We start from the raw sequence: 14,746 nt of genomic DNA on the forward strand, positions 1-14,746 counted from the left end.
AACTGTTGTATCTTTCTCACATCCATGTTTCTCTCTCTCTCTCTCTCTCCCTCTCTCCCTCTCTCTCTTTCTCTCTCTCTCTCTCTCTCTCTCTCTCTCTCTCTCTCTCTCTCTCTCACACACACACACACACACACACACACACACACACACACACAAAATTAAAAAAATAAAGATTCTGGTGTGGTTGAATGCAACCACTAGAGGGCCTCAGCATCTCTTTCAGCAGTGGACTGTTATGTTTGGACAAGAAGGCCCTTAGGTATTCTTCTCTCATCTTAAGTTGCTGCATTCAGCAGGCTGCATCTTTTTTATGACTGTCATTGTCCTTGAATGTTTACATGGGGTGATATTCTCGGCTCTGGGTCCAGCAATGCTCCCAGGGCCAACAGACATCTTGGACACTGGCTTCTGAGGCTTGTCTTATTCTTTTAAACTTCCCCAGTGGGTATTAGTCATCTGTAGATGATGGGTTTGATTTTAGAAAACAACCAAAAGTCATTCTGAACCTTTCCTAGTCATTAAACTAGACAGTGTAATTTGGTAATACCCTGTTTCCCCGAAAATAAGGCAGAGTCTTATATTAATTTTTTTAATATATTTTTTATTGATTTTGTACAGAGAGGAAGGGAGAGATAGAGAGTTAGAAACATCGATGAGAGTCATCGATCAGCTGCCTCTTGCACACCCCCCACTGGGGATATGCCCGCAACCAAGGTACATGCCCTTGACCGGAATCGAACCCGGGACCCTTCAGTCCCCAAGCCGATGCTCTATCCATTGAGCCAAACCGGTCCCGGCTATATTAATTTTTGCTCCCAAAGATGCACTAGGTCTTATTTTCAGGGGATGTCTTATTTTTTCATGAAGAAGAATACAGTACACATTTATTGGTTTTTGGGTTTTTTTTTTTTGTTTTGTTTTTTTTAATATGTTTTATTGATTTTTCTTAAAGGAAGGGAAAGAGATAGAGAGCTAGAAATGTCAATGAGAGAGAAACATCGACCAGCTGCCTTTTACACACCCCCTACTGGGGATGTGCCTGCAACCAATGTTCATGCCCTTGACCGGAATCGAACCTGGGACCTTTCAGTCCGCAGACTGACGTTCTACCGCTGAGCCAAACCGGTTTCGGCCACATTTATTGTTAAATGAATATAAAGGAAATTTATTACCTGTATATGATATGGTAATATGGTAGTTGTCAACACAAACCAGACAAACTGTGAATCCTACAGTATCAAGAATTTACTCATTTATTCAGTGACAATCATGTCATCATCTTCTGGAACATCATCATAACAATCCAATTCCTGAATTTCCTGGTGAATTTCTTGTGACTCCATTTCTTTCAGAATCAGTGGACCAAATCTCTCATGTTTAGCCTTGGGGGGCCTTATTTTTTGGGGGATGCCTTATATTTCACTCAGAAGGAAACCTGTAAGTAGGTCTTATTTTCGGAAGATGTCTTATTTTCGGGGAAACACGGTAGAAAAGTGTATACGAAGACAGTAGTAGGAAAACCTAATTTCTAGAATATCTTGTAATTTATTTCTAAAAGGAAAGCCATTGTCACAAATTTTGGTATATATGCCTACATCACATATGGTGGATATTCTTGAAGAACATTTATTTTGGATGTATGAATTTTGTTTTTGTTTTTTGTTTTTTTTGTTTGTTTTAAAATATATTTTATTGATTTTTCACAGAGAGGAAGAGAGAGGGACAGAGAGTCAGAAACATCGAAGAGAGAGAATCATCGATCAGCTGACTCTTGCACACCCCCCACTAGGGATGTGCCCACAACCAGGGTACATGCCCCTGACCAGAATTGAACCTGGGACCTTTCAGTCCGCAGGCCGACGCTCTATCTACTGAGCCAAACTGGTTTCGGCGGATGTATGAATTTTGGATTTAAAACTAAAGTCCAGTCTTAATAGTTGAACATGTTTAATATCCCATAAAAATTATTTATTTCTTGGGACATTTAATGTCAGCATCTTACTATTCTGTTATTTTTCACTCATGCATTGTTCCATATTATTTTATTTCTATTTTAAATTAAAGAATACCTACCACCTTACTCAAGAAAAAGAACTGATAATCTTGTATGTTCTTCCCCAACCCATCCCTCTGCCTCCCCTCCAGACACAGCTATTATCCAAAATTATGTGTTTATCATGCCCTTTAAAGTTTTTTAGGTATGTTAGAATATGTATTTAGTTTTAAACTTAATTTAAAAAACAGTATGATACAATACATAGCTTTTTGAGTACCTATATTTTTCTTAACACGAAGGTTTCAGATCTTTTCAGTGATCTTCCTGATGCAGGTTTTCTGTTTAATCTTCGATAGGGAAGATGGCTTCCACTTTTCCTTCTTTTTTCTAGGCTTGCAATTTCTAGGTGTTCTGCCCTATGATGAAGGGAGGTTGGTCTATAACATCTTAATTCTTGAGGAATCTGTCTTTTATTTAAATAAAGACCATATGTGTCCCTTTCAGAGGGCAATAATATACTAAACGTCAGTGCTGACAAGATGTGAGAGAAGGACAGTTCCCTGAGGCTAGAGAAGGCATCCTCAGATTGTACCCATTAGCGTTAGGTATGATCAGGAGCAGGAACCAGGGGAGCATTGAGGAGCCCAAGGAAGTTAAAGAAGTGGTAGCAAGTATTTCTAAGAGGTGGGCATGGAGTGGAGGCTGTGGCTTGACTGTCTGGAAAGAAGCTGGATAAGAAAGTTGCACAAGGCTTTAAAAACCTTTAGAGCTTCAAGTGGGAGGGCTTTAGGCGAGGTGCTGCCTCATGCTGATGGTGGTCTGGACTAGGGCAGTGGCAGAAGAGGAGAGGAAAGGAAGAGAGAAAAACGTAAGGCATTTTGAAGGAAGAATTTAAATTTAGTACAGATTGTTTAAAAGGAAGACAGCAGGGGGAAGGGGTTGTAAGTAAGGTACAGAGATAATATTAATAAAAGCTGTGCCTGCTGTGTTAAGTATCTTTATTCCTGAGCACACTGTGTTCTCTCCCTGGTATTTTAGGGCCTTGACGTCTGCTGTTTTCTGCTCGGAGGAACAGTCTCCATCTCCCCTCCCATCTGCCAGCTGCCTTTACTCCAGCTCATTTTTTATACCCTAGTTTACTTTCTCCCGAGAATCTTCCCAGAGCCACTGCTCAGGCTGTTGCTTACCCCTCTTAGGTGCTTCTGTCATCTCTTACTGTGTTTTGTTAGGGTTTTGATTATTTTTGTTTTTAAACTAAATTCTAGACTTTATTCATATTTTTCCAATTTTTCCATTAATGTCCCTTACTTCTGCTCTAGGTTTAAATTCAGACATCACATTGCATTTGGCCATTTGTCCCCAGTGTCCTCTGATCTGTGACAGCTTCTTAGTCGTTCCTTGCATTTTATGACCTTGGTCGTTTTCAGGAATACTAGTCAGGTATATTTTGTAGAAACCGCGTTGTATTTTAATTGCACACTTGCTTATCAGTCTTATGATTAGACTGTGAGGGCAGTCTTTGAGAGCAGATACCATGTGACTGTCTGTACATGTTGAATTTGTACCTCCTGGGTGTTGTTTAATACCTGGTGTGTACTGAATAAATATTTGTAGAGTGAGTGAGCTCTCACCTATTCTGCTCTCTTATTAGGAAATGAAAGATGACTCTGACAGTGAGAAGCAACAGCAGATCCATCACATCAAAAACTTGTATGCCTTCAACCTCTTCTGCCAGAAGCGTTTTGATGAGTCCATGCAGGTCTTTGCTAAGCTCGGCACAGGTAACAAGTGGGTGCAGCCCTGGGATCGGGAAGTCATGGCGGAAGGGAAACTGGACAGGCTGAGGAGACATGACACCAGATATCTGAGAAAGGGGAGAGTTTACACTCACCCAAACTGATCCTCATACCTGACAGGATCCTGCAGGTGACATATTTATAGTCCTAATCTTAGGACTCTGGTCTCACCTGTAAATACGGACAGACTTCCAGTTTTCCAAGATGAGTTGCCCTAACCGTTAGAGAAAGGTAACAGAATGTCATTCGTTTGTGTATCCTATAATCGAGTGTTCGTTGAATACTGTTCTGGACGAAAGTCCCTGACTAGAGCTAAGAATCAAACAGGTCGTTTTTGAGAGGCAGCACAGGGCAGGGTTGCGAAGCCCTTCCTTTTCTCAGAGTCTTAAAAACCCTGAGCATCACGGTGACGAGCAGGCACTTTGGTGTCAGACGGCCTAACCTCCAGCAAAATTCCTGACCTCTCTGCCTCCAGTTCTTTTCTCTGCAAAACAGGGCAGATAATAATACCTCATATGAGATTATGTAAAATGCTTAGAACAGTGTGTGATACTTAGTAAGTGCCAATTAAGTGTTTGCTATTATTACTGATTTTTTTATTTCTATACTATTTTTTTGCTTACTTAGGATCAATTTATATGGTTAGACTTTATATAATATTATTTATGCCCTCTTTTCTCCTCTTATTGCTGTCTTTTTCCCACCTTCCCTCATTGTTGGCCAATGATGAGCTGAGGTAACTCCTGAATCAGCTAAGGTTCGTGGTTGTGAGCAATGGAGACCAGTGCTGGGTAATTTAAGTGGTATCTGAATAAATTAAGCATGGTTAGTGGAACATAATGGGAATGGCAGTAGAGGAGCCCACAAAATTAATGGGCACCAGGCTCGGGAATGATAGGAACCAAAGGAACTTCAGAGGACCTCTTAGCAGGAAGCAGGAAGCCAAAGAGTAACCCCTTTGTGGCATGGGCAGACTGGGAGACTCCTTTCTGAGCACAGCCACTTCCTTAGCTGTTGCTGCCACCACCTTCCCTATTGTTGCTTCCTCAATACAAGTTGCCCCCTGCAAGCTTATGTTACTATCTAAAGCCATGTTACAAACCACCCCAAAACTTAGTGGCTTAAAATAACAAACCATCTGTTACCTCTCTGTATCTGTTGGTTAGGAGTTTGGGAAGACTCAGATGGGGAGTTCTTGCTTGGGGCCTCTCATGCATTTGTAGTTGTGTGTAAGCAGAGTTACTGTCATCTGAAGTCTTAACAGGGCTGAAGGGTCTACTTTTAAGGTGACTCCCTCTCATAGCTGACACGTTAGTGCTGGCCAGCGGCTGGGGCCCTGGTTCTTATCCACGTGGGTCTTTCTACAAAGATGCTTGAGTGTCTTCGTGCAGAGAGAATAGGTTTCCCAATGGAAGCCTCATTGCCTTTTATGACTCTTCTACCATATTCTGTTGATATACAAGGGTCCATCAGGTTTAAGGCAAGGGAACACAGACAAACCTCTTGATGGGTGAGTGTCCACATTCTATACAAGGAGCAGGTAGGATGCAGTATACTTTGGTGTGTGCTGCACTGCTTGTCATTCTTGAGTCACTTTCTCAAGATCAGGGGGCTCTGATTATGTTGTAGTCTCACTCCCTCTCACTGCCAGAGGTGGGGAAAGAGTTTGTGGCCCCTCTCTGCTTCTGAAGACAAAGGTAGGTGCCCAGAACTATTGTTACCAAGATTACACCTGGCGTAGAAGAGGGAGTTGCCAAAAGGAAATAAGTTGCTGTTAAGAAGGGATATGGAAGCTGGGCAACCAAAAATCCATATATATTTACTGTCCTTCCTTTGAATGAACTCATTTGGGGCATTTATCCACCAGCTCTTTGAAAAGACACTGGAATAATTCAGAATTTTTGTAGTAATTTGATTCTTTTTCCGTATACCAATGCTGCTTGAACCCCACTCCAAAGGTTTAAATTCATTCCTAATAAAGCTACTACCTTTGAATTTATTCATTCCACAAATATGTACTGAGCTCCTGGTGAGTTCAGTGCACTCTGCTGCGCCCAAGAAGAACTAATCAGATGGAATTCTGCTTTCAAAGACCAATCTAGTAGGAAAGATAAGGCACAGTGGATCCTTTCCAGTGGCAGGAGGACATGCTGGTGGCAGTGCTGTGTAGGGGCAGTTGGCTATTGACTGGACCTCTCGGCAGGTCTTCCGTTGACTAATCTTGGTCTAAGGTCTGGTCCTCCTGTCCAGTAGTGAATATTCCTAGCATTTGCAGAGATCATTTGTCTCTTCCTCATCCAAGCTTCTTTACAGGTGTATGTTCCAGCATAGTTATATTGTACTTTCATTACTTAAAAATCATTGTTTTTCCATGTTGCTAGGTGCCTTTTAGAATTTATAATGTCTGCATAATACTCTACCATTTGAATGAAAAATACTTAATTTTGCTGTTGAAGGAATTCTTCATTGTTTCCAAAATTGCATTGTTACAAGTTTTGCTACCTGTCCATACAAATGTTGCTCCCCCTACTCCCCCCCCCCACCCCCCCCCATCTTTTTCCTTTTTTTTTTTTTTTTTAGGATTAACTCCTAGAAATAGGACTGGAGGTGTGAATGCTTTTATCCTTTTTGAGGTAGAAATATTTTTTGCCTTAGCAGTGTAAGGGTGATTATTTCACAATGTTTTAAGCACAAAGTAGTATTATATAAAAATACTCTTATTGCCTTAGCTGGTTTGGCTCAGTGGATAGAGCGCTCTCGCTCTCTCTCTCTCTCTCTCTCTCTCTCTCTCTCTCTTTCTCTCTCTTTCTCTCTCTCTCTCTCCCCCTTCCTCTCTGAAATCAATAAAAATATATTTAAAAATAAAAATACTCTTATTACTAATTAAATGGATATGAAAATGCCACTTGATGTTTGTTATTGTTTTATGGTATTTTATATTTATTGGTTTCAGCTTTATGGAAGTGTAATTGACAAATAAAAATCATAATATATTTAAAGATAAAATATAAATGTTATATTTAAAAATTTGCACAACCAAGTTAATTAACAAATCCATATGCTGGGGTTCTTGCCCCAGCATTACAAAGGGTTCAGCAATTTGGAGAAAGGGGCTGATGCGTAGATTCAAGGAGTCCAAGGACGAAAGATAGTTTTGAAAGGCATTGGGGGTCAGAGGATCTTCAGCTAACGGAACTAAAACACTTCCCCTTGTCTAAGAACCCCGTGCTATTTATTAACAGTTTGTCCCAAGGCAAGATGGAGACATACATTTCAAAGGGTAGGGTTTACAGAAGCTTTGTCAGTTTGGGGGAATAGCCTAAAGCTGTTCAGGTGTTTGGCCAACAGGAGGCAATAACATGCAGATTAAGATACCCCGAGCTGTCTGGCAGCAAATAATCATCCTATTCAGGTTTGGGGAGGTGCTGTTTAGCCATTCCAACAGGTAAACTACATATGTGGCTCAGCCCTTGTTGAGCCCCCAAGCTTCACCAACCTTTTGATGTAATTATGACATGCTGGAATTGGTTCCTGGCATCCATCAGCTCTCAAAATTAGCTTTTTAAAAAATTTTATGATACTGCTTAAATTTTAGTCTCTTAGGAAAGAAAAGTATCATATAATTTTACTTACATGTGGAATCTAAAGAACAAAAGTAAACAAACAATAGATATAGAGATTCATAGATACAGAGAACAGACTGATCAGGCTGCCAGAGGGAAGGGGAGTTAGGGAATGGAATGAGTAAGGTGAAGGGATTAAGAAGTACAAATTAGTAGTTACAGAATAGTCAACAATACTTGTAACAATTATGTATGATGACAGGTGGGGATCACTTCATAAATTATATAAATATGTACCTGAAAACAATATAAAATAATATTGAATTCACCTGACATTTTTAATGGTAAAAACTCTTTGATTGTTAATGTAGCTGAACATTTTCCCACTAATTTGTATTCTTCTTTTGTCAGTTATGTCTTTTGCCTTGTTATCAAATGAAATTTTACGTGTTTTTTGAACAAATTTGTTTTATGAAATCAACTTATTAGCCTTTTGCCATATAAGCTGCAAATTTATACTGTAGTCTGTTACCTGGTCTTTTTGTTTTAGTAATATTCCTTTTTGATTTTTTTTTTCTTTTCAGTTTTTTTATCTTTTCAACTTCACTGTCTTAGCAGTTTTTCCTTAGAAGTTTTTTTTCCCTTTGCTTTTAAGAGTTAATAAATTCTCATTTCTAATTCTGTGTGTGTGTGTGTGTGTGTGTGTGTGTGTGTGTTGGAATATAATCATGCCATTTTTGTAAAGTGACATGTGTATAAATAGTGCTCAAGTTATAAGTGTATAACTCACTTGAACTTAGTCTTTATGAACTTAGTTATTTTTTTTTTTTTAAGTCAGGAACTTGTTTTATTTTTATCCTTAAATTGCTGTGCTTCTTTCTTTCTGGGGGCTCATGTTTACCTTCCATTCCAGATCCTACCCATGTGATGGGCCTGTACCCAGACCTGCTGCCCACCGACTACAGGAAGCAGCTGCAGTATCCTAACCCCCTACCTGTGCTCTCCGGGGCTGAGTTGGAGAAGGGTCACTTAGCTCTGATCGACTACCTGACACAGGTAGATGTAAGAGAGAGGTGCATGGAGGAGTTTATTACAACTGCTTCTTTATGGCAGGGCTTTTTGTAATACCACAAACATTCCATAAATGAACACTGGAAGTCTGGGCCAGCACAGTGTCTTTTTGCTTCTTCTCCCTGCTTCCCAGTGCCACTGAGCTGCTTTTTGCCAAATCCTGACCCTACGAAACACACTCGATTCCTAGTAAATTCACAACTAACTAAGTTGTTCAGGGATTAAAAAGAGTACATTTTAGTTAACAGAAAATAGTAAATTTTTTAAAACAAACATTTTTTTAGCATACACAATTTTAGAAAAAATACTGCGTTAAGCAGAAAACTTGGAAAACACAGTAAAAATACAGATCACCTGTAACTCTACCTAGAACCAGAGAAAAGTAACTACATTTTGGTGTTGTCCTTCCAGATTTTTATATGTATTTGTGAATTAGGTTTTATTTATTTATTGGTATATTTATTACAAAGGAATATCAAACTGTATAACTTACTTTTTAAAAATTTAGTTATAGGTTGAGAAAATTTTTCTTTGTTAATAATTTTCTAAAATGCTTTTTTAGGTGAGTTATTTTTAGATTAAAAAATTTACTTTGTTGTTATGGACAAGACAGAAAAGAAACATTTTAAAGACAACACTAAAACTTAACATCTTCACTGAAGTTTCTTAAAACCAAAGTTCTTTCACAGAAGGCTGTGCACCCACTCAGAGTCAGAGAACTTAGTATATTTTTCCCTCTTAAGTGTTCTGCAGGCCTTTGTAAGGGCCCCTTGGGTAGGCACTGAGAAGTATCGCTAGGAAAATTGTAAGCCAGCTTCCCGTCTACTTCTGTGTCAGTAGGTGTCGCTCAGGACTGCTCAGGCATGCAGGGCCTTGGCACTTCCTTGACATTGGGTCCCAGCAGTACTCAGCAGGGCTGGCGGCATGCAAGGAGCACACGGACTTGCCTGTCTGCTCATTGCGTGGCCCATGGACCCAGACAGACAGGCTCCCGGAGCAGCACGCCTCCTGAGCCTGTGCTTCACAGAGGCCGTCAGTCCTGGCAGCGTTAGCACTCCAGGCACACAGCTCTCCCTGGCCTTCTCCACTGATGTTAGGAATGTGTGAAGGTAGCTGACACTAGGGTTATGCCAGAGAGATGGTAGAGCATATAAGACAATGGGCATTGCCAACACAATACAAACTGGGTGATTCCATTAAAGTTCTGGTGGTGGTAAAAACTTATGTGTAGTGATAGAGATTGACCATTGGGCAGAGGGTGGGTGGGAAAGAAAACTTTTTGGAGTGATAGAAATCTGTTCCTTGATTGGGGTGGTGGTTACATGCATGTATATATCTGCCAAAATGCACCTAATAGTGCACTTAGAAGGGGTACGTTTTACTACATGTAACTTGTACCTTGATAACATTGACTTATTAAAAGAACATGGGCTTTGGGATCAGACCCTAATTTGAAACTTACCTCTGCCATGTCTGAGGTATCTAACATCTGTACTGTGGGTTCTTCATTCATAAAATGGGGATAATAATACCTGCATTTCTTTTAGCTTTAAAATAGAATAATATATGAAGTGCTTGACAGTACTGGTGTGCAATAAATACTCAATAAATAATTATTATCTGTGGCAGTAAAACTCAATCATCTGAGGTTTTTTGTTTGTGAATCCTTACCTGAGCATATTTTTTCCATTGATATTTTTAGAGAGAGTAGGAAGGAGAAGAGGGGAAGAGAAAGAGAGAGCGAAACATTGATGTGAGAGAGACACATCAGTTGGTTGTCTCCTGCATGGGGCCCCGGCCATGACTGAGGCACGTGCCCTGGTCCAGGCATCGCACCTGGGCCGGGGGCTGGCGCCCTAGTCGCCGAGCCACTGGCCAGGGCTGGCAGTCATCTGTCTGCTTTGATCCCTGATAAAAATTTTCCATTATCACAGGGAGTCTCTTGAGAATTAAATGAGGAAAATCTGCGTTAAGGAAAATCTTAGCCTTGTTTGACACATTAAAAATGCTCTGTAGATTTCAACTATTTTAAAACAGTTTTTTTTTCCAAAGAAAAAGAAATTTAACATTGTTTCTTTTTTTTTCTTTTCTTTTTAATTAAATTATTATCTGTGTACATATTTTAACATCCCCCTCCCTCCCATACATACCCTTTCTCCCCAGAGAACATTGTTTCTATTACTCCTTGAACTTTAATTTTTATTCCACTGTCACCATAGAATTTGATCCTGATATATGCATTTGGTACTTGAAGATCTTTCATTGAGCCCTCTGTCATATCTCTATAACAGAAGTGTCATTTTAATTTTAAAAAAATGTATTATATTGATTTTTTTTTTTTTTTTTTTTTTACAGAGAGGAAGGGAGAGAAATAGAGAGCTAGAAACATCGATGAGAGAGAAGCATCGAGCAGCTGCCTCCTACACACCTCCTACTGGGGATGTGCCCGCAACCAGTGTACATGCCCTTGACCGGAATCGAACCTTGGACCTTTCAGTCCAAAGACTGACGCTCTATCCACTGAGCCAAACCGGTTTTGGCCTTATTTTAATTTTTAAAAATTTCCTGCAACCAAATAACTCTGTGTCTTTTAAAATGTCATCTGAGTTCATTTGTGTACTACTATTAATGTACAGTTGAGCAATACATCATAAAATATTTGAGTTTCCAAGAACCATTAAATATTTAAACTTCCAAAATATTGCATGCCAATGTGAGATCAGGGTGTGGACAAGTATGAACTGATTTGGAGGTATTTGAAATTACCCAGTAGATCAAGTGATAAAGGAAGATTAGTCCTGGCCTTGATCCCACATTTTTGGCCTTTGCAGAAACGGAGCCAGTTGGTAAAGAAGCTGAATGACTCTGATCACCAGTCTAGCACTTCCCCGCTCATGGAGGGCACGCCCACCATCAAGTCCAAGAAGAAGCTGCTGCAGATCATCGACACCACCCTACTCAAGTGCTACCTCCATGTGAGTCCCTGGAGCAGGCGGGCACCCACAATCCCCAGCCTGCCGAGGCTGGAAAAGGGCCACCTGGGGGCACCTGCTGTTAGCAAGAACGAAGTGTTCGATGATGGGAACCACCTAGTCTTTGCCTTGATGCCTGTGAGCTTTTTGAAATTAAAGGTTTAAGTCAAGATATTGGCCATAGCGGGCTGGTCTTCTCTGGTAAGATTGGGATTAGTGGTGTGGTGTGAACAGTGTTCCCTCAAAGGAAATATCTCCTTCCTCCCTGCCCTCCCTCCCCCCAAACCGTTAAAACACGTGAGAGATTATAGTGCTATAAAAGCCACTCCCTGTAGTCCTGACAAAGGGTTGTTTGCTGTCTCTGCTTTTGTTAAATCCCTGGCCTTTCTGCCGGAAGCAGGCCTGGCTGGGGACGGGCGGGGTCTCCGGGAAGCACTTGCGCTGAAGTCCTGCCTCCTCTGCAGACGAACGTGGCCCTGGTGGCCCCCCTGCTGCGCCTGGAGAACAACCACTGCCACATCGAAGAGAGCGAGCACGTGCTGAAGAAGGCCCACAAGTACAGCGAGCTCATCATCCTGTATGAGAAGAAGGGGCTCCATGAGAAAGGTGGCCGAGGCCTGGGGGGCAGGCCGGTGGGATGAGTCTGTGGGATGAGCCGTGGAGGAGGCCCGTGACCTTGTTCTTGGGCTTCGTGGCCAGCCCTGCAGGTGCTGGTGGACCAGTCCAAGAAGGCAAACTCGCCGCTGAAAGGCCATGAGAGGACAGTGCAGTATCTGCAGCATCTGGGTACGTCCAGCTTCTGAAACGGGAGTCGGGAAGTGTGCAAACAGACCTGACCTCCCTCCATCTCTGAATCCAGCTGTGCAGTCCCCTCTCTCCTTGCTCCACCAGCTGCGGGGAAAGTCCCCTGTGGGGGACCCATGATAGCTGGGAATGTAGCCAGCCCCCAAGCAGCCCTGAGTGACTGGTGCTTGGACAGAACTCTCTGCTCCAGAAAATAATCCTGGGACAACCTGGGCACCTGCCTTCCTAGTCCTGCGAGCAGGGTAGGCTTTACCAGCTGACAAGTCGTACTTTTCCTCCAGGCACAGAAAACCTGCATTTGATTTTTTCCTACTCGGTGTGGGTGCTGAGAGACTTCCCAGAGGACGGCCTGAAGGTAGGTTTGAGGGTCTTTGGATTCATTTGGCACCACAGTCGGTCCTGATTCTGCTTGGAGATGGGTGGATGGAGGAGGAGGAAGGATTCCTGCAGTTTCTCTTATGTTCAGAAGAGCGGACTGGGAAACGTGAGGTGCCAGTGTAGGGTAGTGGGAACACCTTTGCACAGGCACCAGGAGACCTGCCAGGCTATCACACACTACCCGGCGACAGAGCCTTGCACATTCCCCTCCCCCACCCCCGAAGTCCGTCCTGTGAGCCCGCACGTTTGGCTGCATTGTGGTCAGCTGGTTCCGCTGCTGCAACTCGGGATTGTTTTAACAGATATTCACCGAAGACCTCCCGGAGGTGGAGTCTCTGCCCCGGGACCGAGTGCTCGGCTTCCTGGTAGAGAATTTCAAGGGCCTGGCTATTCCTTATCTGGTAAGATGTTGTTTGGTCTGAACTAGAAAGCTTTCAAACCCAGGAACTAGGCCTCCTGAGTCAGCTCTTAGATGATTCCGAGTGCAGTTTGTGTCACGTGGGGACTAATAGAAACGGACAGAAGAGGGTTATTTCAACATGCTCTACAGAGAGATTGCAGTGGCCGAAGATGGGAGGGTCACTTTTCATCCATACTTTCTAAACCTGGGTGAAGTATAGAAGAATAAAAGAGAAGCATCTTCGAGAAAAACATTCTAAAGCCACGTTTGCACAACCCAACTCACTGTGGCCACAGGACGATGAAATCAGTTTGAAGTACCAGGATGCAGATACTAAACCGTAATTCCATGGGCTGATGTGGAGGAATATGAGACAAAATTAATAAAGGAACTTTGATTGGAAATCAAGAAAAGAATTCCCAGTGTTGCTGGGTTGTATCGTGAAATTTCCCAGTGGTTTCAGAAGGGCTGTCCCTCGGGAGCCTTTGCAGCGTAAGCAGGAAGCAGTCTGGATGGGACTGATTGGCCTTAACGTGGGAGGGAGCCTGGGTGGCTGGGCGTCAGGGTGCGGAGGGTACAGGCAGGCCTGCGTCTCGCTTCAGGAGCACGTCATCCACGTTTGGGAGGAGACGGGCTCGCGGTTCCACAACTGCCTGATCCAGCTGTACTGCGAGAAGGTGCAGGGGCTGATGAAGGAGTATCTGCTGGCCTTCCCTGCAGGTACCGGTTCTCGGAGAGAGTCACGGGGCCACTGGCCTCGGGCAGCCGGGCCCGGGATGCTGTGTGTGACGGGGAAGCAGGCTTCCCCCCCCCCCGGTGGGCAGGAAGTTCCTCAGAGGAGCCAGGGCAGCCGAGAGACCCCGCATATGAGACTCTGCATTCTGGGGAGACTCTGGGCATCTCCCCGGGGGGAGGGGATGGAACAATCTGTCTTCAAGATAAGAAACAGGTTTGCCTACCAGAGTGTTTCCTAGGCAGTTGTGTGTTTGTGTGTGTGTGTGTGTGTGTTTCTACCTCAAGCTGATGTTTGGGGGGTCCATGTAGAGACCATAAACGAGAGACGCCAACTGGAAACCGCTCTGGAGGCCCTTTCTGATGCTTGAGGGCCCAGCCCCTCGTTTTTCTCGACCCCCCTCCCCCCAGCAGCATCCTTTCAGCTTGAGCTTTGTTTCCCTTGAAGGCCAAACTCCAGTTCCCGCTGGAGAGGAAGAGGGTGAGCTGGGAGAATATCGACGGAAGCTCCTTATGTTCTTAGAAATTTCCAGCTACTATGACCCAGGCCGGCTCATCTGTGATTTTCCTTTTGACGGTAAGGGTTGGGGATGGGTCCAGAAGCTGCTTCAGCTGACGGAAGTGCAGAAACCGACCTTTCTCTTTGCCAGCTCCCCGAGCCTCTAACAAGCTGGGCCTGGGAATAGCCATGTGTGTATGCGAGTGCCCCCGCTCTGTTCCTCCCGAGGATCGCTCTTGTACTGCGACTGAGGAGCCTCTTGGGCTGTGAGCCACATGCTGATTTATAGCCAGGTTCAAACCTGTCTATTGCTCCAGCACATGTTCTTGCCCACATTCATCATTTAGCAATTGTTGTAATTTGGCATAATTTGTCTAAAAAAGACATACCCGTCTGACGTGTAAGCTCAGTGAGAACAGAGACAGGTGTTTGTTCCCCTTATTGGAAGAGCCTAGCACATTGTAGAGCTACTCGATGTGTAAGTGCTTGTAGCTCCCTCCCCCCTTTAAAAATTGTAGTAGTAAATCCCAAA

At 43.1% G+C, this 14,746-nt stretch overlaps 1 protein-coding gene across 8 annotated transcripts in view; it reads left to right on the forward strand.

The window, feature by feature from the left end:
• Positions 1 to 14,746, forward strand: part of VPS39 (VPS39 subunit of HOPS complex) — a 46,494-nt gene that overhangs the window by 26,895 nt on the left and 4,853 nt on the right. For all 8 annotated transcript variants that reach the window (XR_006742015.1, XM_036445153.2, XM_036445137.2 and 5 more), the window contains 9 exons: positions 3,651 to 3,780; positions 8,272 to 8,414; positions 11,261 to 11,404; positions 11,866 to 12,007; positions 12,101 to 12,187; positions 12,487 to 12,560; positions 12,886 to 12,984; positions 13,586 to 13,703; positions 14,164 to 14,292. Coding sequence is in view for 7 of the 8 variants with exons in the window: in XM_036445153.2 (XP_036301046.1) it covers positions 3,651 to 3,780; positions 8,272 to 8,414; positions 11,261 to 11,404; positions 11,866 to 12,007; positions 12,101 to 12,187; positions 12,487 to 12,560; positions 12,886 to 12,984; positions 13,586 to 13,703; positions 14,164 to 14,292 (1,066 nt within the window). In the remaining variant the exon portion in view is untranslated. The remainder of the gene's footprint in view (positions 1 to 3,650; positions 3,781 to 8,271; positions 8,415 to 11,260; positions 11,405 to 11,865; positions 12,008 to 12,100; positions 12,188 to 12,486; positions 12,561 to 12,885; positions 12,985 to 13,585; positions 13,704 to 14,163; positions 14,293 to 14,746) is intronic.

Source organism: Pipistrellus kuhlii, unplaced genomic scaffold (assembly GCF_014108245.1).
Source record: "Pipistrellus kuhlii isolate mPipKuh1 unplaced genomic scaffold, mPipKuh1.p scaffold_m20_p_1, whole genome shotgun sequence".
In the NCBI taxonomy this organism is placed as follows: domain Eukaryota; kingdom Metazoa; phylum Chordata; class Mammalia; order Chiroptera; family Vespertilionidae; genus Pipistrellus; species Pipistrellus kuhlii.